The sequence below is a fragment of the Drosophila mauritiana genome, chromosome X (assembly GCF_004382145.1).
Source record: "Drosophila mauritiana strain mau12 chromosome X, ASM438214v1, whole genome shotgun sequence".
Lineage (NCBI taxonomy): Eukaryota > Metazoa > Arthropoda > Insecta > Diptera > Drosophilidae > Drosophila > Drosophila mauritiana.
In genome coordinates this window covers 15605926-15632983 of record NC_046672.1, presented here as the reverse complement: position 1 = coordinate 15632983, position 27058 = coordinate 15605926, and the positions used below count along the sequence as shown (strand labels likewise).

The following is a 27058-nucleotide window of genomic DNA, read 5'->3' as shown; positions in this document are numbered from 1 at the left end:
CATGTGCGCCAAAAATTACCAAAACGAAACAACACAGTAAACATAACTTCGAACATCATTAAATTAAAGCAATGCAATTAACAATCCAATTTTTGGTTTGTTTGTAGACAGTTAAAAATTGATTATATGTTTTGATAATTACAGCACTCTTTATTCAAATATAACAGAATATATTACTTTTTATCATAATTAACTATGTTATTGTCAGTCGGTTAAAGTATTGAAGGTGTCGAAAGGTTGGTTTTTTATTATTTTTAGTAAGTTAATTCGAAAACCAAATTGAATTTCGCTTTAGGACTGAAGCATAGGGCATTTGGGAAAGATAATTTTCTCGAAGGTTTCGTGGAGTTACTAAAACTGAAGGAAATTTACAAAATAGCTCGACCATTTACTGTTTGTCATTTTTATAAAACGTTAAAAACGCTTTGTCTTACTAAAAAAAAACTGGTTTTTGCGTTTTTTTTTAATCAATTTGTTTGGTTTTCGTGTGATTGGCTGTAAAACCGTTAACCGTTTTAGATGTACAATATGGTAAAGTTTCCGTTGTTTTTGAGATGTTTTTTAAAAACGGTTTGATATTTATTCAATGTACGCATAAACTCTGTTCTCCGCATAAACGAAGCTGTTTGCGAAATGCTGCATGGTGTGAACTGGAAATTTTGCCTCACAAGCACGATTGATGGGTGTGCAGTTGATTGATTCATCGTTTTGTTTTAGTTTGGGTCCCAAAAAGGAAGTTGGAAGCTTTCTCCAATCAAGAATTGAAGCTTTTCAGCTGGCCAATATAACGCAAGTAAACATTGTATGTTGTCTTTGCTTCGATTTTAAACCAGTTTTCCTGAACGCAAATTGATCCATTATCTCCAAAAGGTTGCGTGTCAAGGTTTTCTATAATACCATCTGCCCCTTCTGCACGATATTATATGGTAGGCATATAGATACAAAAATCCAAGTACAAATTTTAAAACCAATCATTCTTGCTGCTTTTCCAGAATTCTTCGAATTTTGTGTCCATGACAGGAAAATGATTTGTTTTGTAAAATAATTGCATCTCTGATTGAAATTATATTGCTGAATTTAACTTATTCGGCTGCTACAATTTTGAAATCAAAGACTTTCGGTTAAATTTGAATTTATTATATTTACTCTCCACCTATATTTGCCAACCATATTCATTAGTGATCTTTAATAATAATATTTTTAAGTCTACAGCTTTAAAATATTTTTGTTGCTGGTTTTCTTAGCTCTCGAAATAAAATTCAACGTTCATTGTTGTGGAACTTTTTAGTATGCAATCATGTTATTCTTTTCACATTAACTTATCTTATCTACGAACAAAAAATCAAAAAATGCGTATTTGCTGTAGTCGTATATACTTTAGAGCATAAATATGTTATATTATTTGGTAAATATATATATATTTATATATATATATATATATATATGTATATATAATCGTATTATTACTAATTAGATAATTTTAATTAGGCTGTTTTACATTCAGAATACATTTTAGTTATCTTTACCTCTTTACTTCGATCGGAAAATAAATCGGTATGCTATTTCTTCTGCATTTATGTATAATTTCTTACAGTTTTGGACATTTGATGTGTTCGAGCTTGTCTTCGGTGGATGCAGAAATGGCTAATTACATACCAGTTGTATTCATATCATAATATATAAGCATTTTTAATACTAATGAATTTAAATCAGTAATCAATAATTTAATTAACGGTGGATCATTCGACACATGCTTAATTCAATTACTTACATATCCATTTTTGCCACTACGAATACGAATGGATAGACAAAAACCATCGCGTAACACACAAGATCCTCCTACGCTCCCTCGCTCCTTGGCCCTCCTCATCTCTCACCTCTCACCACTCGCGCTTCCACGCCAGGATTTCGAGGTCAATGAACCAATTTTGAATTTCACTTTCAGCTCCTCGCCAGCCAGGTGCTCGATGTCACCTTATCGCACCTTAGCTCCATATCAGCGCTCTCACTCCAGCCAGCAATCTAAACTAGTTGGCAACTTGGCCTTCCCTTCGACTGCTCAGCACAGTTGCTAAATGAAGATTAAGCTTGACAGCTTGAATAAAATAAAACTAACGTATTATTTCTATACAATTTGTAGCCTTACGCAAGGGCTGTTATATAAAAAAAAATGGCTTAATCCTACTTGCACATGACCATGCATATCTAAATGGTAATTCGGAAAACTATATTGTATCTGTTTCTGTTGCGGCGTTCTTTGTTTCAAACATATTCAATATATATATACTCTTAGTTTGCTACTTTTTAAAATCGGCGCAGGACGACTCCTTCATGCATTATTTTTTGTTTGTTTTGCGTTTTTAGGATTTTGTAAAGTTTTCATAAAAAAAATTATACACAAAAAATATGTTTTAAGTAACTTTGAGATCATTTAAATGTATTTTTTTTTATGTTTTTTTTTTATGTATTATAGTACAATTTTACAGAAAGCACTCTATGCTGAACTAAAGTCGGTTGTTTGAGTCTTTCAAATGATTGTAACATAAAATATGATACACTTTTTTTTTGCACAAATAAAAATCTGATTTCGATACTGAACACCAATCAATCATCTCTTGTTTTGAGGCTCTTCCATTGTCCCCTGCCATGTGGTTTTTTTCTTTTTTTTTTTTTTGGGTGGAAAACAAAAAGCTCTGATTGTGTCGTTCCTTGCAATCGTATTTCTAACCCTTAAAATTAGCCTCAACCTTGCTTAAAGGCTGGTGGTATTATATGGCGCTCACGGCTCACGGCCTTTGTTACTGATTCCATCGGCGTTGGGTCCTCGACGTGGATCCTCCGCCGCGGTCACACTGACCTCTCGAAGCATCCGAAACTCTGGCGGATCTTCAAGATCCGTCTTGGATTCACCGACCAATGCCGCTTCTTTTTCGCCAATACTGCTGAGATTTAGAGCAGCCGCGGAGCGTCTGTCAGTTTCTGAATATTCATGAGCGGACAACTTCAGGAACTGCTCATAGCCCGTGTTCCCCAGTTGCTTCTGCTGTTCCTGGTCCAGTTCCAGTTCCAGTTCCTGCTCCTGGTCGTGTTCGTGTTGCTCAGCCTCGAATGGTTGTGGTTGCTTGTTGCCGATACATAGATTATACGGTGGCAGGACTGTCACTGTGCGGTCCTCATAGGCGGTATGTTGCTGCTGGAGTGTTGGCTCTTGTACGTTGGGAGCAATGCTTGTTTCGGAGTCCAATTGATAACTGGTATTCCCTTGTGACTGTGTATAAATAACCTCCTCCACTTGAAGTGCTGTCAAGGCATCGATATCCGTATGATGTTGCGGTGAGGTGAGTGATTGCTTTATAATTGTGCCGCCAGCAACGGATAGGTTCCTGGTTTTCATATTGCTGTCGCCACATTTAAGTGCGATGGTGTTGCTATTGCTGCTGCCGATGTTGCTGATGTTGCTGATGTTGCCGATGTTGCTGGCGTTGCTGATGCTGCTGATACTGTTGATACTGCTGATACTGCTGATGATGTTGCTTCTGGCACTCTTGGTGTTGGATATTGTGTTGGCAATTTCATTACTCGTCTTATTATCGCAATTCTTAGCCGTATTGATGATACTATTATTGTTGATGCTGCTGCTGCTGTTGTTGTTGTCGGTATATTTGTGAACTTGTGTGTTGATGATGGGATTCGCAGACAGGTTGGGTTCTGCTCCATGCAGCTTTTGCTATTCCTTAATTAGACGGTATATGTGGTGGGTAGTGCCGCTGTTCTGGGCCGCCACCTCAAACACATACGCTATGCACAACAGTGTCTCCTGCGTCTCGCGGGCCCTCATTACCTAAAATAAATTCATATATACGTGTCATTATGCGTATGTCAACCATTATGGGCCCAAGATCAAACTTACTTGCAATATTGTAAAGTTTTCCAGCACACTGTTCATCATATAGCGTTCCGGTAGGTTCTTCAGCTTCTGAATAAAGTTGATCATGTACTCGCACATGGGGGAGCGTTGGATGCGATAGACGTAGCGATTGTTCTCCAGTCGAGAGTACTCGCTTTCCACCTTCTCCACCACCTGCTTGCCAAAGGAGCAAACGATTGTGGAGCACACGAGCACGACATTCTCGTTGCTTTCGTATCTGCGGATGGAACGAGTCGCCATTTAAATCATTTTGTATTTTAGATTGCTTTTCATCAGATCACTCTAACCATACATAAATAATTTAGTATGATCATCCAAATGCATCCAATACTTACTGGCTGGTTACGCCATAGAAATCACCCGTTTCGCTGCCGGTTGTTAGATCGGTGTTCAGGTCCGCCCAGCATTTAACTAGGTAAAACGCATTCTGTGGACCCTTTTCGTAGAGATCTTTGAGTCCCCCAGATTTCTCCGGAAACTTGTCGAATATTTGCCGTATATCAACAGTCTGCGTTGGGAAAGAAGAGTAAATAATACATTGCAGAACTACAATTTATTTGCCATGGCGTAGTACTCACCTCAAGCAATGGATCGGAAAAGGATGGCTTGCCGCCAAGTTGAACGAATAGATGCCGGTGATACTGTGGATATCGGAGATGGGGATTTATTAATAACACATTTTCGTTTGATTGATGGTGCACAGTGCAGCGCACAAGGGGATGGTGGCTTGGTAGCTTTTGGGGGCAGAGGGAGACGGTTCGTACGTACAATTTCATCTCTCTGGATTTCCATGAACGCCGTAAACTCGAGTAGGCGGAATTTGTGCGTGGCAATGGCTCGTCCTTCCCAGGGCAATTGTGAGGGCGGAATTCCAGTTTCGTCCCCGGAAACCGCAGTCGACGTTTTGCCAGCTGGATACGGCGGCTGGGGGAAGGGCTTGATGCTGTAATCATAGAAACTATTGGTCAATGCAAATGCGTTGTATAGCTAGCTCATAAAGTAGACGACGAGATGCCAACTTACTCTTGGGACGTGCTTGGCTGTAGTCCAGGTTGCCAGAATTGCTGTTGGGAAAAGTGCAAATATGCAAGTGATCAAAATCAGTTTCATACTCGTATCGATCGAATGGTTAGGCTAGCTTTGAAACTAAGACCCATCGGTGTCAGTAGATGATGTACAAGAGTGGTTAGACATATGGTGAGAGGTGATTTGTTAATCAACTGTTCACTAACCAACTGATTGTATCACTTAACTAAGGTTACCCAGCGAGTATGTTGTTACATACGATAGTACACACACAGATCTATAGCGAACTTTGAATTTGGTTTTTTTTTTTTTTTTTTTGGGGCGAAGCTACTTTTTTTTTTCTTCGCATAGCAAGTCAAAAGCAAGGAGTCTATTTCAAATGAGCAAGCGAGCGCATTGGGGTTTTGGCGTAGCAGTACGACGGGGGCATCTCATTTAGGCCATGATGGGCAATTTTGATGTTCGAGTGGGTTGGCGAGTGATAGGATTGGGGAGCTCGATGGCATGGCTAGCTAGAGATGAAAACAGGAGGAGGAGAGGAGTGTGACGGTGCTGGGTTGTTTGAGATGAAAAGTGGAGTTCCTCGTCGAGGGCAGCAAGTTGGTTATATACACGGGTGCGATAGATCGAAAATCCCTTCAACAAAGTGTCCAAAAGTATGCTACAGAATATCGCGGCTATGCCGTATTCTTCGTTGCGTACTTACGGACACCCAAAAGCCTACGAGGATTCGAAATCTCATTCAAAGAGGTGTCTACGTTAGCGGTCCTAAGATGATACACTTTTGAAGACCTTCCTATAAGGTTTAAAGCCCCTGAAGATGCAAGAGGTCTGTAAAAGTGAGCTTCGTTAATATTGAGTTAAAAACAAACATCTTATTGTAAGGAATCAAACCTCTTTAGATCCGAAATCTCTTGAAACGAGGTGTTCCCAAAAGCGAGCTACTTTAGACTTGGATGATGACATATCATCGAACAGCACAATAATCTAAGACACCTCTTTGAGCGATTTCAAATCTGTTGAGACTGGAGAAGCTGGGTCAGAGGTTCCTTCGGCACATTGATGTTTTTTTTTTTTTTTTGGGGTGAGCACACAAAACAGAAAGCTAAACAAGACAATTGCAAATCCTAAATGAGCATTATGGCAGTGATGATGGTGGTCGGTGGTGGAGCTACAATGATTCTCTTGTGCAGTTTTTTTTTTTTTTTCTTTTCTTTTTTTCTTTTTTCGATGCAACAGTAGGCGCGCAGTAGCTTGGTAAATGAGTTGCGTGTGTTTCAGTTTCTGCTTTTTGCTTTTTCGGCTTTTCGGTTTTTGTTTTGGATCGCGGTATGACAGCATACGGAGTGATTTGCACAAGGCGGTGGAAATCGAGAGTTGGTTATAATAACGTTAACGTTAGCTTACGCCAGAATACAACGGCGGATGGGGCAGCGGCGGCGGAGGAGGTGGTGGCGCTGACGGTGCTGGCGACGCCTCACTAGTGCCGCCGCCAGTACCCAGAGCCACTGGATCGTTGTCCGTATGGTTTGCCCGCTGCTGCTGCTGCTGCTGCTGCTGCTGCTGCTGCTGCTGCAGTTGCTGTTGTTGCTGCTGCTGTTGCTGCTGTAGATGGTATACCGCTGCAACGGCTGCCGCATGCTGGTGATGGTGTGGATGCATATGACTATGCGGTAGGTGCGTCAAATTGGGATGGGAATGGTGGTGGTGGTGGTGGTGGTGGTGGGCGTGGGCTGGGTGGTGGTAGTGGTGCTGTTGCTGCTGCATCTGTTGCTGTTGTTGCTGTCGTGGTGATGCAGAGGACGACGACGTCGACGTGGTAGACGGTATAGCCGGCGGTCCGGGGACCAACGCAGCTGAAGGGACATGGCTGCCTATTGCTGCTGCCGCTGCTGCTGCTGCTGCGGCTGCTGCGCCTGCTGCAGCAGCTGCTGCCGCTGCCGCCGACGAGTGTCTATGGTGGGTGGGGGGTGGTGGGAGACTGAGATTGAGATGCCTTGTGGTGTGGTGGACGCCGCCACCACCACCACCTGCTGCCGATAATGCCGAGGCAGCCAATGCCAGATTGTTTGCCGCTTGGGCGGACACGATTTGCGAACTGGTCATTGTGCTCATGACCTGCAACGCTTGTTCTTTCTCATTTAATAAATGCAAAGACACACCATTGGTTTCCTGCAAAAGAGTTTCAGTTGGTCGGAGGGTGTTCATATACGATATACGATATACGATATACGATATGGTGTTCACAGTCGGTTTGTGCTTGTGATTGCGATTGGATCGCTGGTGCAGTTTGCTGCAACATTTGCATGCTGTTTATTGCCACTAAGTGCGCATCACATCATCGCATTAACCAAGTTTGAATCGGTTGACCCTTCTGCAGCTTGAACGACTGGGAGTTCCCTAATGCTCGAATTCAATTCTTTGGGGGGATGTTAAGATGAGATGGGTGTTGCGATTTCCATCTGACACATTTGCAGCTCAACTGACAGTCTTCCTTGCTTTTCATGCTCATCCAACCCAAGGATCTAGCTGTAAAATTCGCTTTCTATGGGCACATATCTAACCCTAGAGCCCTACAATCCCAACTACACTGTTAGAAAATCCCCACAGGCCACTCACCACTTTGATTTTCGCCTGGATCTCGCGGAGCTTGCGGCGAGCCAGCACTTGGATGTGCGAACTGACTTGCTTCCTGGTTCTCGTCTTGCCTGTGCGCAGTTTTATATATCGTGCGATTAGCTCGTTGCGACCTGCATTATAAAAGGATCAAGATTGAATAAGTTGAATTAATACATGGCGAATATAACATTGTTAGTGTTACAGAACCTAGTGAAGAATGGATATATTTTGATGGAAGCACTTTCAAAATAACATCAACAGACTCAAACAGAACAGATAGTACTGCAATGCTATAATTCCCAATGGTTTCTAGCTGCTATATGACAGTATTCGTATGCAGAAGTATGGGTTTCCAACTGGAGTTCGATTCCTTTGCACTTACCGTACATTTTACCCTCGTCGGATAAAATGATTTTTCTACGTCCGCACGGCGGATATATAGATAAAGCCTCTTGAAAGCTCTGCTCGATATCTGGGCTCCATACACCTTCGGCATCAGCGGAGGACAAGTCCTTTTCGTCCTGGAATATTTACGAAACATTTGTTTGCATTCAAGAGATGATAAATAGATTTGCCAGATCTTTGGCGTTTGTTTACACAACAAGGTACTTTAAGTTTATAGTTCACCATAAACATTGCCAAAAAACTAAATTTCTCAATCAGAAAGAAGAAAACATTTGATTCGATTTTGGGTAAACACTTTGTTCAAAATATTCCAAAATGCAGTCCCTGGACTTGATCTTAATCTTAAGAAAGCAAACTTACATCGCTCATATCACCAACATCCAGGTTTTTGCTATCCACCATGCTGCCATTTGTGTCTGCCGATCCAAGTGCGCCTGGAGGACCGGCATTCACTGGTGTCCACGGTGATGGTATGGTGCCGGGTCCAACTGGAAACATTATGAAAAATTAGATAAAATATTTACTGTACATATGATAGAAATGCCAAAGCACACATCTATGAATGAAAGTGTGACCTTAGAATAATAAAAAAAACATCGTATACATTATTGTAATTTGAAATACTATCGGAAATATCCTAGGAGGATTTCGGATCTTTAATGCCAAAATTCAAATAGGAATACTCGCCAACCATCTTGCAAATAATGAATAACTACTCCCAACATTTATGTGATTATGAAACATTTGAAACAATCCAATCAAAAGCAAGATACTTTGTTCATAAATCGGATCGAGGCTTTCGCCACACATTAAAAGTAAGATTTCCCAACTTCTCTGTCCATTGGAAAGGAAACCCATTTGGCGATTGCCTCCGCGCCCACGAGCAAATTAAAATTCTTTTCAAATGAATAGAAACTTAAATAGTTTCAACACACCATTGTTTACATTTTCGTAGTGAATATTTGGAAAGGGTTGAACGGCATTAAGCAGTGCGGATTGGATTCGAACATCCCCGGTGGACGGTGGACTCGATGAAAAATATTTGGCGCAGCTAAGGGATGGTGTATTCGCATAGGGTATTCGAGGGTATGCTCTGTTTGTCGAACACCATGTAACAGGTAGAGAGGAAAGACTCAATTATTACTAGGCAAGCCAGACTGCAATGGTTTTTCAATTCAAAAAAAAGTATTTTCCAATTGAAAATAGTATTGTAGTGCTGATAAACATTACGCTTGCGTGTGTGCAAAACTTTTTGAACAAGGTAATGAGTATTCTAAGAGTCGAGAGACTCCTTTCCTTCGACGATTTTAATTAAATGTTCAACGCTTTAGCATTATTGAAACTCGAATGACAAGAAAACCAATAAGATCTAGGTATAATTGTATATTTTCAAAAGAATCAAAGAATCTACATATATCCCACTGAATTGAGCATCAGATGCCAATCCACTCACCCGATAACTCCTTGAATTCCTCGAGGGAATCTAAATGATTTGAGAAGGGCGCCACTGTAAAGCCGATATCGCTTGGTGATATTCCAAAATAAGATTCAAAAAACGCTAATGGGCTCTTTTTCGAACACGAACAAAATCTCGCTTCAGTTAAACATATCACTGCTGAGCGTACGAGTCTATATACACATCTATCGAATCATTATAATTTCAATTATTTAGTAATTTATTTTTGTTTTGTGTTCGACTTGCTTCTTCCACACAGCGTGAAAAAAAACAATCCCGGACGGCAGCGGCAAAGAAACAAAAACTAAAATGCGTCTGGTTAAGAGAAACGCGCACGTCAAACTGAAATGTGCCGTATAGTTTCCACATATTTCTATTCTTTGTTTTGGCCGGTTCCTTTTCTGCCCCTGGTGTTTCGCCCATATAAACCTATAGGGATGGTTGCTCTAGGCATTCGAATTCGTGAGGCAGCGGATAGAATGCAGTGTGGCACATACCCTCGCAGCGTACTATTGATAGAATAGAATAGAATGGAACTAGAAGCCTTCAAATAGCCAGCCTGCAGTGTGGGGCGTCAAGTGAGAGTCTGAGTTCGCAGGGGTATGATATGGTATGGTATGGCATGGCATGGCATGGTATGGTATAGTCTATAGTCTAGCATAGGTAAAGGTGTGCTGCGGAACTTCAGACAGGGGACGAGTCAGCACTATCAAGGATCAGAGGCATGGTATGCTATGGTATCATATATCGTATGATAAGGAATAGAATGTTATAGTGCCAGGTATGGCATATAGGGTATAGTAGTTTCTAGTCAGCTATTCAGTTTGGAATAGTAGCTTATAGGTTATGTTATAGTGCAGGGTATGACATAAAGGGTATAGTAGTTTCTAGTCAGCTATTCAGTTTGAAATAGTAGCTTATAGGTTATGTTATAGTGGAGTAAAAAATGGTATAGTACTGTATAGTTAATATGCTATAGTAAGTAGAAACAGGGCTTAGTACGGTTCAGTTTAATAAAGTATGATATATATGGGTGTAGTTAATCATAGAATGGTGTTGTATGGAAGCTAAGCGAACGCAGTTCACCAGAATCCAGAGCAAGTTCAATCTATCCTGGGCACAATACCAGAAATTCCCGAAACGGAAACGACTGTATGGCTATCAAAAAAGTAGAATGCATATTGCACAGCTTGGAAATGCATGGCGCAGTGCAGGGGTTGGGATCGTTTTAGGGGGTGAATGTGCCATTTTTCATAATCTCGTAAGCACTCCACGCACACTCACACACACATTCACACACACACACACGAAAAAGGACGAAAAGGAGCGCAATGAAACGGACAAAATAGCTGAACCGTGCATTAATATTATCACATGGCATTTCAGAATTTCTGAATTCAAACAGCCAGCGGTTCAGTTCGGGATAATTTCCAATTAGAAAAACTAGAAACAGACTTTCGTACGCTTGAACTCAATTTCCGCCTCGAAAACTCAACACGCAGCTGCTCGTTCAGTTCTGTTCTGTTCTGTTCGGTTTTAATAAGGGAATGTGTGTTCTTTTTCCTGCCTTTTCCATTCCTACCCTTAGAAGCCGCAATTTTGTTGTGCGGCAATTGGAATTTATGGTATGCATTCTGCTTTTTCATTCTCTTTATGTATGCCCCGTCGCATACACATACATAATGTACACACATACATACATATATAAACGAAGAATGTGCCTGGATGGGATGGCAAGGAGCTCGGCGATGACGTACTTAGCGCACTCAGGATCAAAGTTGGGATCCGCAATCCCTATACACAGACAAAATCATTTTGACCTTAAGCAGATACCGTAACAGGTAAAAATTATTGTTCATATCTTTTCAGTGACAAATAACATAAAAGGACAGCAGTGCAATGCATTATCAAATTATTGACAATATGTTTAGTATAGCACAATCCTTTGATTTTCTCAAAAGGATAATCTTTGGCTACATATATGTACTACAGATCAATGTATTGTACACATGATGTAGAGATGATTTTTTAGATCTTCAAATTATTCCCAAGTCGATAGGTTTATAGGAAATTAAGGAGGCAATTCTAACTCTATAAAGTGTACATATATATATCTAATCAGCATCACGATCTTCAACTTTAATTATTCACATATTTATTATATAACCTAAACTCCCTTAAGCGCAACACTGTACACGTATTACATCACTTCATATTAATTCATTGATTATTCATAGGGCATATAGAGTTCGGTGCGCTGCCCTTTCATAATTTCAACCCCTAAAACAGCGCACTCCCATTTTCTGCTGCCGAAAATCTTTAGAAGTCAGCACAAACGAATTTGCAACCTGGCAAAGGTTAAAAAGGAATTTCTGTGAGGTGCAACGACGAAATAATTAATAATACATCTTTTGTCCGCTTAGCTTCTAATGAAATTATGTGATGCAATGTTAATAATGAACATAAAGGAATAAAGAAATTACGAAATACTTTACCCAGAGCAAGTGTTTAAGAACAGAGAGCTAGAAAATGGACGACAAATATGCGAAGGAAGTGAAAAAGTGGAATAGTTCATTGGATATATTTACGATTTCGAGCGGATATACTAATATTTTAAGCTGAAACAGGTGACAACAAGCTCTACATTTTCCTAAAACCTCTGTAGTGTATTAAATAAGATCAAATATGGTTGGAAAATTACGTACGTTTAACTTAACATACGAAATTTGAGGCAGAAAACCATAATTGAGTATAGAATTCATAATAAGATGTTTTTTTTAAATTTATAATTCATCGATATGCTGGAAACACCATTATTAAGTAAGTAACGCAGCAGTCATAAGAACGATCGGTCAACTAAATGGCCCGAGCTTGCTGTTTTTTTTTTTAAGTAACTGCGATTAACTTTATCACAATCGGATATGTTTTCGTTGCTCTTAAAGATATTCGCCAATGACTCATGACATACTCATTTCGTAGGCTACTGAAACCCATCGCTGTGATAGCAACTGGTCAAATACCAACGTGAGTAATACATTTTGGTTGTAACTTCTAGAGTATATGGTGTTCGGCTTGTCCGAGCTGACTTCTTCATTGTTTTCACTTCATTTTTATCACTTATCAATGGTTGCGTTGTTTGGAGAAAGGTACGTGCGGGTATTACGATATTATTGTAAATATTTACAGCCCATTTAGAAATTCATTGTGTAGAATGCGATTCAGAAGTACAAGTATTAAGTGAATTAGTTTTCTTTGATAGCCACAAGTGTACGAAATCCTTTTCCGGTTATTTTCAACGATTCCAATAGGATATTCAGCTATTCGATCAGTCTTCGTTGCCCACTATTGCCAGTAAAGTAACAAAAATAAAAGTATATGTCCATATGTATCTATTCTTAATGTGTATCTATGTGTATGTGAACAGCAGACAAGTTGATGGCTCTTAAACTGAGGTAATAAATATATCGTAAAACAGCAGATCGCGTGGACATGTCAACATATTTCGCCAAAATCCAGATCGACAAAATCCGTATGTATATGTATGATTTTTTTTTTTGTGCTGCGAATTGTCTCCCACACTGCATTTACAAGCTTCTGGCCAAAAATATGATTATGCAATGCTGTGCAAAATGAACAACACATGCGAGAAAAGCTCTTTTCGAAATCCGCTCGGTTGGCAAAATATTTTCGAGCTCCCCCCCCCCCCCCCCAACTTATAAGAACCATTGTGTTATCTTAAACCTGACTAATCCATTGAATTATTCATCTTGGCAATCGAAAGTTGGTGGCGGCGGCTTGCCCTCTCTTTTCGGATTTAGAACGCTTAGATTTAGATTTGGGTATGTATGTATGGTATATGTGTACGATATGTATGAGATATGCGCAGATGGGTGGAGAGTTTACTCTATAGCGATGGAGAGAAGGTGCCCTGCAGTTCAGGTCTCCGTTTTCGGGTGACTTTCTCAAATGAAAACCCGCCATGCATGTGCATGTGCTTTGCATTGAGAACCCACGAGGAAAGTCACCAAAGAAAAACCAGAGATCGACAAACTTTTGGGCGGTGGATGGGGTATGGTGGGTATGGTGGGTGGGGGTGGAGATGGAGATGGAGGTGTAGGTTTATGGCATATCGTTTGGATTTACGAGGTGTGTCTTTGTATGACTGGGTGATTTGGATGGGCAACGGACCTGCCTGTTGTTCTGTCTTCTCGGCAACTTCCAACTCGCTGCAGCTCAGGTTGTTCTGCAATTGCAGCAGCCCGGTGCTGCAAGTGCTCGAGCTGGTGATGTTTTTCATGCAGCCAGCTTTTCTTCTTCGAAGATTTCGTTTAGGGTTCGCTATTCACGAGTGTGCCCGCCCGGAGGAATAGGAATACGACTTCGAGTACGAGAACGAGTACGGAACGAGTGCGGTACGAGTACGGTGCGTTGTCCACTAGTTCACGGAATTAAAAGAAATCTGTTCGCGCTAGAATTAGACTCTGATGTCACCGTCTCCACCAACAACATCAAACGTTGTCGTCGTCTCCGGCTGGTCAAAGGCAAGGCACTCACTCTTGTTATTATTATTCGCTTGTAACAGTAACTGTTTTTCAGCTTTCCAGCTTTTCAGTTTTTCAGGCTCTGCGCTGGGCGTGTTATTATCTATGTCGTTGATAACACGATGGAGCGGTTTGTTAATTTATATTATACATGTGTACAAGTTATGGCAGCGTCTTTGAGCGGGCCCGTTGGCGGGGGCGCGGGCGGGGGCGGGGGGTTTGTGCTGACTTTCAAACGAAAAACCGAACAAATGAAACCCTTTCGCTTTGGATTATGTGGCTCATTCGATACTTGTTTTTGCACTACTTTACTTTTCGATTCTACGCGTGCACACACACATGCAAACTCGCAATACTTACTCACATCTGCAATAATTCATGAATTGGTTCGGAGTTCTTAGGAAGTGAGAAAGATCTTTTTCGGATTCCGTTAAAGTTAAACAGGCAACACACACACACACATCTGCATCTTCTCAATCTCACTCTATTCGCGCTCTCCCGCTCTCATCGCTCTCCCGATATATGTACATATATATATATAACTGTGTATATTGTATGAGCAGCTTTGTACAATATCGTCGTGGTCTTTGTGGAAGTGAGAATGTGTCAGTAAGCCTTTCAGTGGAAATAAGGCGCAGCTGCGGCAATAAGATGAAGAAAGAAGAATGGCCACCGGAGAGCCAACTATTGATGGGATAGGTTTGGTTTAGACTTTTTCCTACACTTCGTTAGTTAATGGAGGAGCTCGTAATTGAGATGGGGCTCCTAGGCGATGACGATTCTGATTCTAATTCCGATTCTGTTTCTGGTGATGAAGAAGACGACGATGACGATGACGATGGTATCCCGTACATGTGTATTTTCTCATCTGCTTGGGGCCTAAGCAAATAGTCTGTTTTTCTGCACAAGTGCAATTCTAATTGCATGCATGTGTGTGCACATGTGTGTATTCGCGTTTATGGGTGTGCAAAAGCGTACGCACATGTGTGCAAGCACATGTACATCTGTATTTAGATATGTATTTTTATGAAATTTTGATTTTTTTGATTTCTTTTTTCGTTTCTTCTTTTTTTGGTGTGCCACCTAGAGGCATAGGATATTTTGCTTATAAAGCTACACACGTCCATATCTTGCGATGCCCTCCCCTCCCCACACACGCCTACTGTTTATGAGATAGATATAAGAAATAGATAAAACAAAAAGACCAGAGAGAGCGCAAACGAACGAGCGAGCGAGAAGGTGAAACAAAAAAGTGGCCACATCTTAAGATACATTTTCTTTAAATCTTTCCCATACAGATATTACAAACACAAAACAGAACAAAATTAAAAAAAAGAAAATAAAAACAAAAAAAAAGAAGCAGGAAAAAAACCAGAAGAGGCAGCAGAATATCCAAAATTGCAAATGAAAATCGCTTTTAATAATCTTAAAAACCCACGCACACTTTTACAGCCGCTCACGGCTGTACGAAGCAAAAAAAAAAAAGGGGGGCGAGGCGTCTGCGGCGGTGGCAACGGCAACGGGGGGGCGCACTCACTATACACCACACACAACAACGAGGCAAACGAAACAACGATGACGACAACGAAAAATCGCGGAAACACTGCGAAAAACGCAACGCGCAGAAGCGAGAGAAACTCATCGACTGAATCCAAATTCGAATCAATACAAAGAACGACGCCGACGTCAGCGTCGATAACACACTATAGCTGGTCGGTCGGGTCTGGTTGATGTTGTTGCCGTTGTTGCTGTTGTTGTTTGGCTGGATTCGTGCCGTTGTTGTTGCCTTGCTTGGCCTGGCTAACTCAACTTTAACTCATTCTCTGCAAAATACAGCAAGAGCAGCAGCAGCAGCAGCAACAACAACAATGTGGAGGACTGCCAGCATAACTATAACTGGTGGATCTGGTTGTTTAGTTTCAGTTTCCTAACACAAGTGATGACTACACTGGCCATAACACACACACACACACACACACACGCGCGCGCGCAGAATACAACCCGATCAAAACCCAGAAAACAGCACTATATCACCTACACAAGTGCATCCCACACACGCACACACGCCCAGAATTGTGGGGCTAGAAGCAGAGCCAGAGCGTGAGAGCGCGAGAGAGAGAGCGAACGAGCGAGCGTCGCTCTGCCAGTTTAAAATACAAACACATACGCATACGCACATGCATATACGTACATTGCTCTGCGCTCTCGCGCTCGCGCTCGCTCTCGCTCTCGCAACGGGTGTGACTAATATCCAACGAACTCGAACTACAACTACATGCCGCTGGCGCCTTACCGCACGATTTCGATTTCGCTCACTTTGCAAGCCTTTTGCTTTTGGCTTTCGGGTGCCATAACTCTGGCCACAATTTTGCAACGGAAGTCAGGTCCTTTATCAGATCGATGGATCTGTGTGGCGACTGTGACCTCCAGCTAGCAGACTGAGCGAAGGATCAAGCGATGAAAAAGAGTACCGATATTTGCTTAGGATTTAGGTTTAAAGCGCCTTCATTAATACGCCAATGCCAATTCCACTTAGCACTTTCAAAAACTCCGTTTTCGAGACACAGCAATTACGGTATACCATAAATACATTTTTCGCCTGATTAATTATAAACGAGTCAATCTGCATGAGATATACACATAGCAAACGTTAGAACAAACTATACAGACAGGCCACTTCAAAAATCCCTAGCGATTTGAATTCGCGGAAAAGGCTATTTTTAAAATAATATAAATGGTTCTATTGCGAAAGCTTGGCACAATTTGACCGCGACTCGTTGCAGAGGAGAGAGCAACAAGATTTCTGAAATATCGATATCAAGAGTCCGTGTGAAAACGATATTATTATTTTAAAATCCATAGTTCCAAGTTAGTTTGAACACAAAACCGATTTGCGCCTGCGTGCAGACAAAAGCTTTGCGTCCCTTTTCCTATTCCAATAAGGTGAATTTTTAAACATAAATAAAGCACTTTTGCAGGAAATTCGAAACACAAATTAATAAATCAGCTAGTTGGGCTAACGTAAATATAAAATTCAAAAGTGCAGACCAATTTCCATGCAGTTAGCTTCCTCGGAAATTCACATATATTAATTGGATTGACATTTTAGTGACCTTAGTTGGCGAACGAAGTGAGTGAATCACGTCCTTTAACTTCGCGATCCGGGAAAAACATCTCGGAGTTTGGATCGTTCTCATCGACCAACTGTCGCATCATCCAGAGCCGCTCCTCCTCGCTATCCTCAGATTTGTTTTGAATCTTGGATCCCTGGAAGCCGAGAAAGGATTCCGGCTCCATGCTGACATATCTGCTGACCGGTGGCGATAGCTCCCATCGATTTTCCCCACGTTTCTGCTCGAGCTCATCCTCGTTCTCCTGCTCATCCACCATTGAGTGGGTGCCCAAGTATGCCCGTTGCAGAGGAATGATCGGTACAACCGCCTCGAAGGACATCAGTTCGCAGAAGATGGCTTGCTCCACGGTTCCGAACGAGGAGAGCACATGGTCAACGTAGTTGCGGTTCAATCCCCTGTAGACCTGCGGCCACGTGGGTATCGATAGGATGCTCCACAGCTGCAGGGCCACGCGGCTCAATGGACCGCTGCGGGTCTTCTGCAGGTGGTCAATGATTTCCAGCATCATGTAGTCCTGCCTATAACTGTCCATTATCTTCCCCTGCTCACACTGCATCGGCGAGAAGGGAGAATTCAGCGATAACTGGGCCGCACCCCACAGATACGGCAGAAAGTAGTAGTCTTCGATGGTGCACGCCGGATCCTTGGCAATGGTCAGTCCATAGGTGCTGATCAGGCGCCTTACCACATTCACATAGCGATTGAAGAGCATCAGTGCAGCGGCCACCGTATCCTTGGCCAGCAGGATACCGGCGCGAAATAGGCCGCAGAGAAAGAAGAGGAACATCAACTCGTTGGCGGGCCCAAAGTCCAGGGTGTTCGCATTCCCAAACGATCGGCGAAGGTACTGTCCCAGTTCGTTGATGTGCTTGCAGTTCACATTGATGGCCTCGTCCAGTTTGCTGAACACATGCTGGTACATCTGGCGCATCCAAGTGCGATAGGCCTTGCTTCTGACCTGGCCGAACGGTAACGCCAGATTCGAGTCCTCCATCTTCGGTGTATGCTCCACGATCAGCTGCTCCAGCCCATCGAATATCTCGCCCAATCGACGCATCTGCTCCGTCACCGGAAAGGCCTGCGTCAAACGATGGCCCTGGATGGCCTTGCTGGTGTTGCTAATGTAGGCAATGATATCGTAATAGGCCTGCGAGCGAACCCAGCGGTCCAGATCCTCCAGGCTGCGAACCTGCTTCACTGGCCCGTTCTGCATGAACGCCGATGCCCGGAGCAATTGGACGGTGGGATCGGTCACATCGTAGTCCAGTTTGGTGCTCATTATGGCTTCAAATCGATGACTTTTTGTGTATTTTCGTGTCGAAAAAAAAAATGAACGTATATGGGTTGAATGCTTTCGAATCAATCGCCAGAACCTACTGTATTCAAACCAGTGCTTGATAACCATTTCCTCTATAATTGTCAGCAATCGTTTGGGTATCTATCAGATATCTCTGCTATATGTAGGTAACCGCTTTTAGTTAACCGATTTGCTATTATCACACCCTATATGCTATTATCGAATAATAATTGCAATCTCATTTGTATTTGTTATGATGACATAACATATATTTAACAAATTTGCGTTTATCACATTTTTACGGTATAGAAAAAAATTAATTATTTTTTAATTATTCACTTATATAAAGCACAGTTTCCAATTTTAAGTGACCATATTGTTTCTCCATAAACAAACTCTTTTTGGGATAACTTACAGCAGGCAAATGCTTAATGAATTAGCTAAACATGATGGTTACCTATCAATAGTTTATGTTTTATCCGATTTTCTTCTAAATTGCTTTCAATTTAAGGAATAATCAGACCAAAAGTCTACACTTCTTGTGAATTATTTAAAACAACATCTTTTTAGCATATTTATATAATATATATATACAGTATGTCAAGAAACGGTTTAAACGCTGTGTAATAAGTTGAATATTTCACACAGTGTGTAAGCAGTTTCTTGACATACTGTATTTATATTTCAGGCAAAGCCCCTTTCTCCCATTCGAGAATAATAAGTTTCCATTGAAACAGGCTTACAGCTGTAATATATATTGTATATATGTACTATTAGCTTAGTTTTCTTGATATTTTCCAATAACAAATGTAATGAAAAGGTGAAAAATAAAAGCGCCAAATGGTACATTACATATGTCAGTTGAGCAGGCAGAAAACTGAAAGATCGTAATACAAAAACTATAGTTCGACTTTTAGAAACCAAATCTTTTGTAAATGAGCTGTATTTGCCATTTAAAAGACACTGTTTTTTAAGTGTAGGCATGAACACCTCTAAGTTCAAATGAATACATTTTGATAGGTGTGCAATCCACATACATATACCATAAATACCGTAGGCGTATTGCCGAACTTGAACCACCTTCCGATACAGCTTAGTTTTAGAACACAGCATGTGTCACGTTCCGCAGACATGACAAAACGATCATTTTGCAATTGTACGCGATTTACCTTTTCCACATTGGCATACAGTACAAACCGTTAAATGCCACATAACTCGCTTGGTTGTACGTCATTAAAAAAATGCACAAACTTTTCCATAGTTATACACACTATCCCCAACTCGACTTCTTCCAGATAATAATGCAATTCAAATATAATCCTAATACAATTTTTGACTTAATCTTTCTGAACCTGAACCTGAGAGCACTGGAAATGGGCATCTTTAGAATAGTTTCTAAAACGGGAGCAATTAGGAACGTTCCATTTCGGAATTATATAAATAAAGTCTTCGTTCCTCGTCATCACTGAGAAAAATAAAATCAAGCTACACACAAAGTTTTAGTTTCTCAAAGAAAGCACTTGACATCCGTTTTTTTTGAAGTGTGTGGTCTGAAAACTTCGGATGAACCTTATGAAATCTGGTCACATTGAAGAGATGCCACTTGTTTCTCTGTTCATTCCCAGTTCATTTTCAAGCGGATTATGGCCATGGGAAGAAATCAAGACTCAGCCAGTTGAAAAGCCAGTCGATTGTGAACTTCTCGTCTGTATCCTTTGCAAGGATTCCACAAATTGGCCTGTCTCGACATGACTCTGGCCAGTTATTCACCGTTCGCCGCATGGACACAAATGTACATATATGTATATATCGCTTATATTTACCCCGAATGCGAGTTTGAAGCAGATCTTTGGTCCCCGGTAAGCGAACCATTTGTCTGTGTAAAAGAAATTCTTTGTGCCATACCAACGAAGATACGAGATACAACAGGAACGGCAACGGCTGAGAAGAATCGACGGACCGGGAACCAAAATAAATGCGCAATGCATACATGGAGCGCACAGCGGAGCGAGACGGCACTACAACGTGACATTCCTTAAATTTTTGTTTGTGTTCAGGGAACATTAAAAAATATTTTTATCTTGTGCAAAACCATGAGGAACCAACTTCTGATGGGAAGAATCCTTTTTTTCCAACTTGCTGCCGCTTGTGTCGCTTTGACGTTGCCGACGCTGCCGGTGCTGCTTGCTTTTCGCTTCTTCCGTCGTCTGCTTTTGTCGCTTCCAAGGGAAGCCGAAGCGAACCAAACCGAATCCACCGAACTTTCTATGGAAGATATGGCAACAAGAAGACGCACAGTGTCCCGCTGGAATGTTTCGAAACTGAAAATACCTCTAGCGAGAAATGTGCCTACGAAATTGATAAAACCCCTTCTCATTGTCATCCATCCTCATTGGAAAAAAGCTAGCACGAGATTTTTATCGCGGAAAAGCAATGTGTTGTAAGATTTCTGCGCTGATATTGTTATTTTCGATTCGATCACATGCATAAAGTTAGCATCAGAAACTGTGCTGGGGAATATGATCGAGCTAAATGTTATGTTTCAGCTAGCAACTATAGTTTTTGGAACTCCATTTTTAAATGGGCGGACAAACTTACGGACATGTCGATTTGATTCTTGACCCTTCTAATTCTAGAACCTTGCATTCTGTTTAGCAATCTGTTTCAATACAAAAGGTACTTGTGGCGTAGTTATGTTCTTCTGGAATTCAATTTTTAAATATGCGGACAAACATACGGACAAATTAACTTGATTCGTAAAAAGTGCGAAACCAAAAGCAATATATCCAGCCTTTTGTTTTCCAATATTATTAGAATTTGTTTATTTCTATATTATTTCCAAAAGTATGACATGTTTGTGAAACAAAATTCCCAAATTGGCGGACAAACATACGGACAGATCGAGTTGATCCTGTGAACTGAGCGACTTTTCCCATTTTATTGGTGTTTTATCAATGTATTTAACTTAAGTATTGCTACTTTACGTTGCATATTAGGCAATCTATTTGAATATGTGTTTAAATATAAGCCTAACAAATCCCAATAGAATTAAATTAAGACTTCTTTTATGTTTTTTCAGCGGAAAAAAGACGCAATGGCAATTTTCTAATCACTTAAAAAATCTTGTTATTTTAAGATTTGGAGAGGCACATAAAATGGGATTGTTTGTAGTGGCTAACTAGCTATTTGTTTAAAGACCTTCAAGATTATTGCTTCTTATTTTATTGCAAAATTTTCAGATTTGTTTCCTCTAACCGCACTGCAAAAACTAACATTAATCCCTCAATTCTTGTATTAGTCAACATTTTTTCCACCTAATAGAACTTTTTTTGTTTTTCTCAGCATTCAAAAATTGTCTAAATAGTTGAATATTTCGTCATATTTCTAATTCTATGGCTACGACATTAAATGCACTTTCATCATTTGCTTCTAAGAAAAAAAAAACGCAAGAATCGCTGACAGTGCAATTAAAATTGAAGATTATTTTAAAATTACAAATGCACAATAAATTGTAATTCTTCAAAATGAACGGGGCATTAATTAAATTAAACTTTCGTTGGTGTAAGTTGCCGTCGGTAAATTCTAAACATTATCATCATATCTAATCTTAGTCTTACTTACTTTTGTACAGAAACTTCGAGTAATCACAATCCATATCGCATTGGTGTGAAGCTCCAGGATTAGATGCTACTTAGTGCGGTCGCTCCGATGGGCTAGGATATGGTCTAGATGTGCGGGAAACCGAAAGCTGGAGGAGATCTCTATCTCTCGGTGGAGTGCTGTGCGGATTTCGGGTATTCACAGCACCTTCTTCGGCGAACTTTTCGGATCGAAGAAGTAAACACAAGTGCGGATGTTTATCAGTGAAAAGCGATCCATTTTCAGGACTTAACCGCACTGCACATTTTCCAACGTCGCGACTTCGATGATATTGTGCGGATTATACGGATTATGTTTATCTTTCGCGATTTGCATGACCAATTGTGTCATGAGCCCGGCTTTTTTGTTTTAATTTGCATTTATTTACTCGTCGCATATGTTTCTGTTTCTGTATCGGATCGCAATTGGTCGTTCATTGGCTGGCATTACTGAAACTTAAATCCACTTCCAAATAAGTGTATCGTGCGTTTTTTGTTGCTTTTCCCCTGCAGGTTGAATTATTGTTCTTTTCGGGTTTACTTTCTGGTATTTACACAGTGGTAATGGGAGTCGAGTTTGCACTTGGCCGGTGTTTACCGAATCTAGTCGCTCGAGTCGATTGTTCGGCGGAATCGGAATTGGCTACCATATCTTTGATTTAAAGGCGGTAGTTGGGGTTGTTCTGATATCAGACTGATTCCTTAATAAATGCACTGCAAAAAAAAGGCAACGTAATTATAAAAGTAAAGGAGGGTGAACAATGTGCTCGGTAGCTTGGTAATTATTTCTTTATTTGTATTTATACGTTTCTTTTTTTTTTTTGCTGGTCCAACTCGCTTCAGTAGTTTTCCCGACGACGATGTACGGGTGTTTTTTGTGATTATTTATTTATTTATTTTTTTTTTTGAATGGGGTGCAACAGTTGTGCTGCAATCAGCACAAATAAATCTTTGCGGGTGATTCATAAGCTGTCAAATAAACGCATACAGCACTGCACAGCACAGCAAAAAAAAAGTTGAAAAAAAAGAAGTACAAAAAAATAAAAACACGATGTAGAACAAAATATTGGTATTGGGCAGAATGGCCGAAAAGCGCTCCGAATTACCTGCGCATTAACAATAACGGCGCGAATCGGATAGGGATACTATCCAATCCAGCACTATCCAATCCCAATCCACTCCACTCTCTATATGTAAACTTAGCACACACGAACGCAAATTTACACTGGCATACATGAAATGCAATTATTATTTTTTTGTTTCCACGGTCTGTTTCAGATCCGGTTGCAGCTTATGCGAAGCTAATTAAACTAAAACTATAACTACAACTTTGTTTACACAACACACCGCTGGCCGAATGCAACGTCGAATTGTGCTAAAGCGAACCCATTATTTAAGATTTCATTAAGACCGCGACGCTTTTTTTATTCCTCCAGGGCACATCATCTGATGTTGATGGTTTTTCTCAAACTTTGCGCTTATTTTTACCGGCACACGGCGCAATCTGCTTGGCTTTGGACTGGGTACGAACTTGTACTTGTACGGTACACCGATAGAACAACATATCCGACGGATAGCGACGAACGAACGGAACGGGATGGATTGGCGGATGGCGGATGGTGGATGCGGATGTGGATGGAAATTCGGTGCGAGAAGAAAAAACCGCAATTCGATTATATCTTCTGGCTGGCGTTCGTTTTAATTTTAACTAATGTTAACTAGCTCTCGCAATCGAAATAACACAGACAGACGCAAGCGATGGCATAAACAGAACTACCAATAAGAAATTATCTCAAAATGTATTTCAGGCAAAAAGTAAAACAGTAAAAGCTCTTCTCATTGAGCATTCGCATTCGCACTCGGCTGCTTCCATCGAAAAATTTTTCGAAACTGAAAGCAGAAATATATTTTTCTGGCCATTCCAATTCGACTCGTAACTCTCTCGCTCTCTTCGTCGCTCTCTTTGTGCGCGGTTCCAATCGGAAGCAATTGTGGAACCCAAGAGAGCGTTAATTCTAAAATTTTCTCTTTCAGTTTCATACATTTTTATGTTTTCTCTTCCCATAAATTATGTTAAAAGCTTAAACACCAAAGCTTCACTTTATTTGTACAGCTGATTCAATGAAGTTGGATTGCCGCCTTTTTCAAACTCCACTAAAAATTCATATGTTTGCATATTTGATTGGAATATCTGTTGTTTAGCGGAAGTTATTTTTAAGTTTAATGCACTTAATTATATGCTTTTAATTTAACTTTTAAATCAGACTGTGTCCCTGTTCGGAATACGGTCACACCGGAACCAAAACATAAACAGTCCTTTGAATGCATTCCACTGTGCAGTCAAAAGTAACTGTGCAGTCAATAAATATAAACATCAAACTATCGCTTAAGCAATGTATCAAATGAGTTTATAAGTTCTTTACATTTTAGTTTATTCTCTTTTAATGGCTCTAAGTGAATATTAAATCCGTGTTTTGGGAGCTCTCTAGTTGGATTGAATAGCCAGCAGTAACTTAAAACAAAAATAAAGAAAGTAATTGAGAGGCTTGGAGGGAAGAACAGCGCATATGCGAGAGTGGTCGAGTGAATGTTTACAGCGCATGAATTAACTTTCGGTGGTTTATCTGAGTACCTCTAGCCCCATGACTAATGCTCAAAGATGGCCTGACTTGGGTGTAATCATTCTCCTCTACAGGTTTATTATCAAACACGGTGCAGTGTTGCAGTTAACTGCTTTGCATTAAAGACCAATATAGGCAAGAGCGTTGGAAAGCTCGTCTTTTCCAGCACTGGGTGCATTGAACCTCTAGTCTATTTGATAGGTGAACCAAACTGGTTATATTCTAGCCGGTGATAAGGGGTTTTCGGCTCTGGACAAATCATTTGTATGTTTAAAAACATATGATATTTATATATTTCTATAGAAAAATATATATATATGTCCAAAACGGTCCATGAAGGATTATTTAAACTATTATTTTCGTTCGTATTTAAATTAAAATTTGTTGTATGCTTTATAGGGTTAATCAAATACTTATCGAAATCTGAAACTCAACTAGTGGATCCGGCCCACTGTGTGTGCGATACCGTTAAGCTCGCTTCAAAGGCAGTGGAATTGTTCTATATGCGAACATCGATAATACTTATCGATATCTAGACTGATCCTCGATATCCATGACAATAATTAATACACATGACTAAATATGCAATAAAAAAGCCCCAAGTCGACTGATATGCAATAAGGCATTTCACCACGGCACCTGCGCATATAATGGTGGATAGCCTGTGGAACGTCCTTATCTTATCGTGCGAGGTGGACACGACACGAGCACTAATCAGAGAATAGAACAGTTCTAACTCACAATATTGATAAACAAAGTAGGGGCCAGCCGAGAGATACACGCGCACTTATTGACAGCAAACAGAAGCCAAAGCTACGGACATGTCCGAATCGGGAATCAAGAAGTTGAGCCAGGAGCGGACTCGAGAATGGCTGGCCAGTCAGGAGGACGAGGAACTGGAGTCCATTGCAGAGTCCTCGGTTGTGGACAGCTTGGACTACGATTATACCGAGGAAGAGGACGATACCGATCAAAATACCAGCGAAGAAATCAGCACCATGACACTGGGCACTCAAATCGGTGCGTAGTACTTAAGATCAAGTTCCCGTATTCAATTATTAAACATTCAATATCCCCTCCTTAAAGCTACCAAAAAGCACTCGATCATTAGCGACACCATAAGGGACCTTATGAACTCGATCAACAGCATTCAGACTTTGGGCAACGTTAATATAAGCAACTCCACGAACGTCCATATCGGCAATGTTACCAATATCAATGGAAACATACAAATCATAGCCGATGGCCTTACCCAAAACAGAAGAGATCGGCGGCACGTTTCGCCACCGAGAGATAGCGCTCCCAAAACTCCGACACATTTCGAAGACGACTATCAGGACGAGTCGGAGGAGAGGGTGCGCTCGGATGTGTTCATCAGGCGCCAGAGTAAGCTATCATTCCGCAGGGGATGCATACACGTTAACCATAGAATACCGATGTCACTTACAGAATTTAAAATACCCAAGGAGCTGTGCGCCATCATTCCGCGCTCTTCCTGGCTAGCACAGAAGCCCATGGACGAGCCAATGCCCTTGCAGCTGCCTGTTAAATATGTGGTTATCTGTGAGTATTCAAGTTTGCTGCACGTTTTAACAATTTGTTTGCCAACTGATTATTAATCAAGTTGTCTGTAAAAGTATGACGCAATAATTAAAACATTTTATACTGTTTGATCTGGCCATCATGCTTAGCACTCACTAACCTAAGATTATATCGTATTTTAAACCTTGATTAACTAATATTGTTCTTCCACGCAGTACACACAGCTACAGAGAGTTCAGAAAAGCGTGCGATTAACGTAAGACTTATCCGTGATATGCAGGTAAGTTGATACAATTACAATTAAATCTTATATGCTGCGAACTATATAATAATTATGTATATATATTTCAGTGCTTCCACATTGAGTCGCGGGGATGGAATGACATTGCGTACAACTTCCTGGTCGGCTGTGATGGCAACATCTACGAGGGACGCGGCTGGCAAACGGTGGGCGCCCACACTCTGGGTTACAATAGGATCTCGCTGGGCATCAGTTTCATTGGATGCTTCATGAAAGAGCTCCCGACGGCTGACGCCTTGAATATGTGCCGCAATCTGTTGGCCCGCGGCGTTGAGGATGGCCACATATCCACCGACTATAGATTAATTTGTCACTGCCAGTGCAATTCGACGGAGAGTCCTGGCCGGCGATTGTACGAGGAGATACAGACATGGCCCCACTTTTACAATATCGAGGAGGAGGAACAATGAAGGACAAAAGAAATGCACCATTTCACATACATGACTTAAATGCACCCGAGTTACGTTTATAATGTTGAACATTAAATCACCTGTTTATATACTTTATACTTTGGTATAGTTTTAATGCAGTTTCTGAAAGGTGGAAAAAC

General features: G+C 40.9%; 3 protein-coding genes across 10 annotated transcripts; 1 reads left to right on the top strand and 2 right to left on the bottom strand.

Moving 5' to 3' along the window:
* Positions 1 to 3587: 3587 nt before the first annotated feature.
* LOC117148539 (protein scalloped) lies at positions 3588 to 23814 on the bottom strand. Of its 8 annotated transcripts, none has more exons than XM_033315966.1 (11): positions 23151 to 23814; positions 22028 to 22758; positions 8339 to 8466; positions 7956 to 8094; positions 7574 to 7704; positions 4952 to 4992; positions 4697 to 4886; positions 4507 to 4569; positions 4264 to 4436; positions 3911 to 4145; positions 3588 to 3841 (listed from the first exon to the last, which is right to left on the bottom strand). In XM_033315966.1, exons 2-11 carry the CDS (start codon positions 22059 to 22061, stop codon positions 3728 to 3730), a joined length of 1248 nt encoding a protein of 415 aa, XP_033171857.1. In that variant the 5' UTR covers positions 22062 to 22758; positions 23151 to 23814; the 3' UTR covers positions 3588 to 3727. The 8 variants fall into 8 exon arrangements, with proteins under 8 accessions (XP_033171857.1, XP_033171859.1, XP_033171855.1 ...); XM_033315968.1 differs by having other exon boundaries at positions 4697 to 4871; positions 23151 to 23813; XM_033315964.1 differs by lacking the exons at positions 22028 to 22758; positions 23151 to 23814 and adding exons at positions 13623 to 14078; positions 15513 to 15624.
* Positions 16652 to 18493, bottom strand: LOC117148538 (serine/threonine-protein phosphatase 2A activator). The gene has a single exon (XM_033315962.1). The coding sequence runs from the start codon at positions 18386 to 18388 to the stop codon at positions 17090 to 17092; it is 1299 nt and encodes a 432-aa protein (XP_033171853.1). The 5' UTR covers positions 18389 to 18493; the 3' UTR covers positions 16652 to 17089.
* Positions 23815 to 25208: 1394 nt separating the features above from the next.
* LOC117146710 (peptidoglycan-recognition protein LE) lies at positions 25209 to 27016 on the top strand. Its single transcript, XM_033313126.1, has 5 exons — positions 25209 to 25685; positions 25752 to 26051; positions 26115 to 26228; positions 26423 to 26487; positions 26559 to 27016. The coding sequence occupies exons 1-5, from the start codon at positions 25487 to 25489 to the stop codon at positions 26916 to 26918; spliced, it is 1038 nt and encodes a 345-aa protein (XP_033169017.1). The 5' UTR covers positions 25209 to 25486; the 3' UTR covers positions 26919 to 27016.
* Positions 27017 to 27058: the final 42 nt, after the last annotated feature.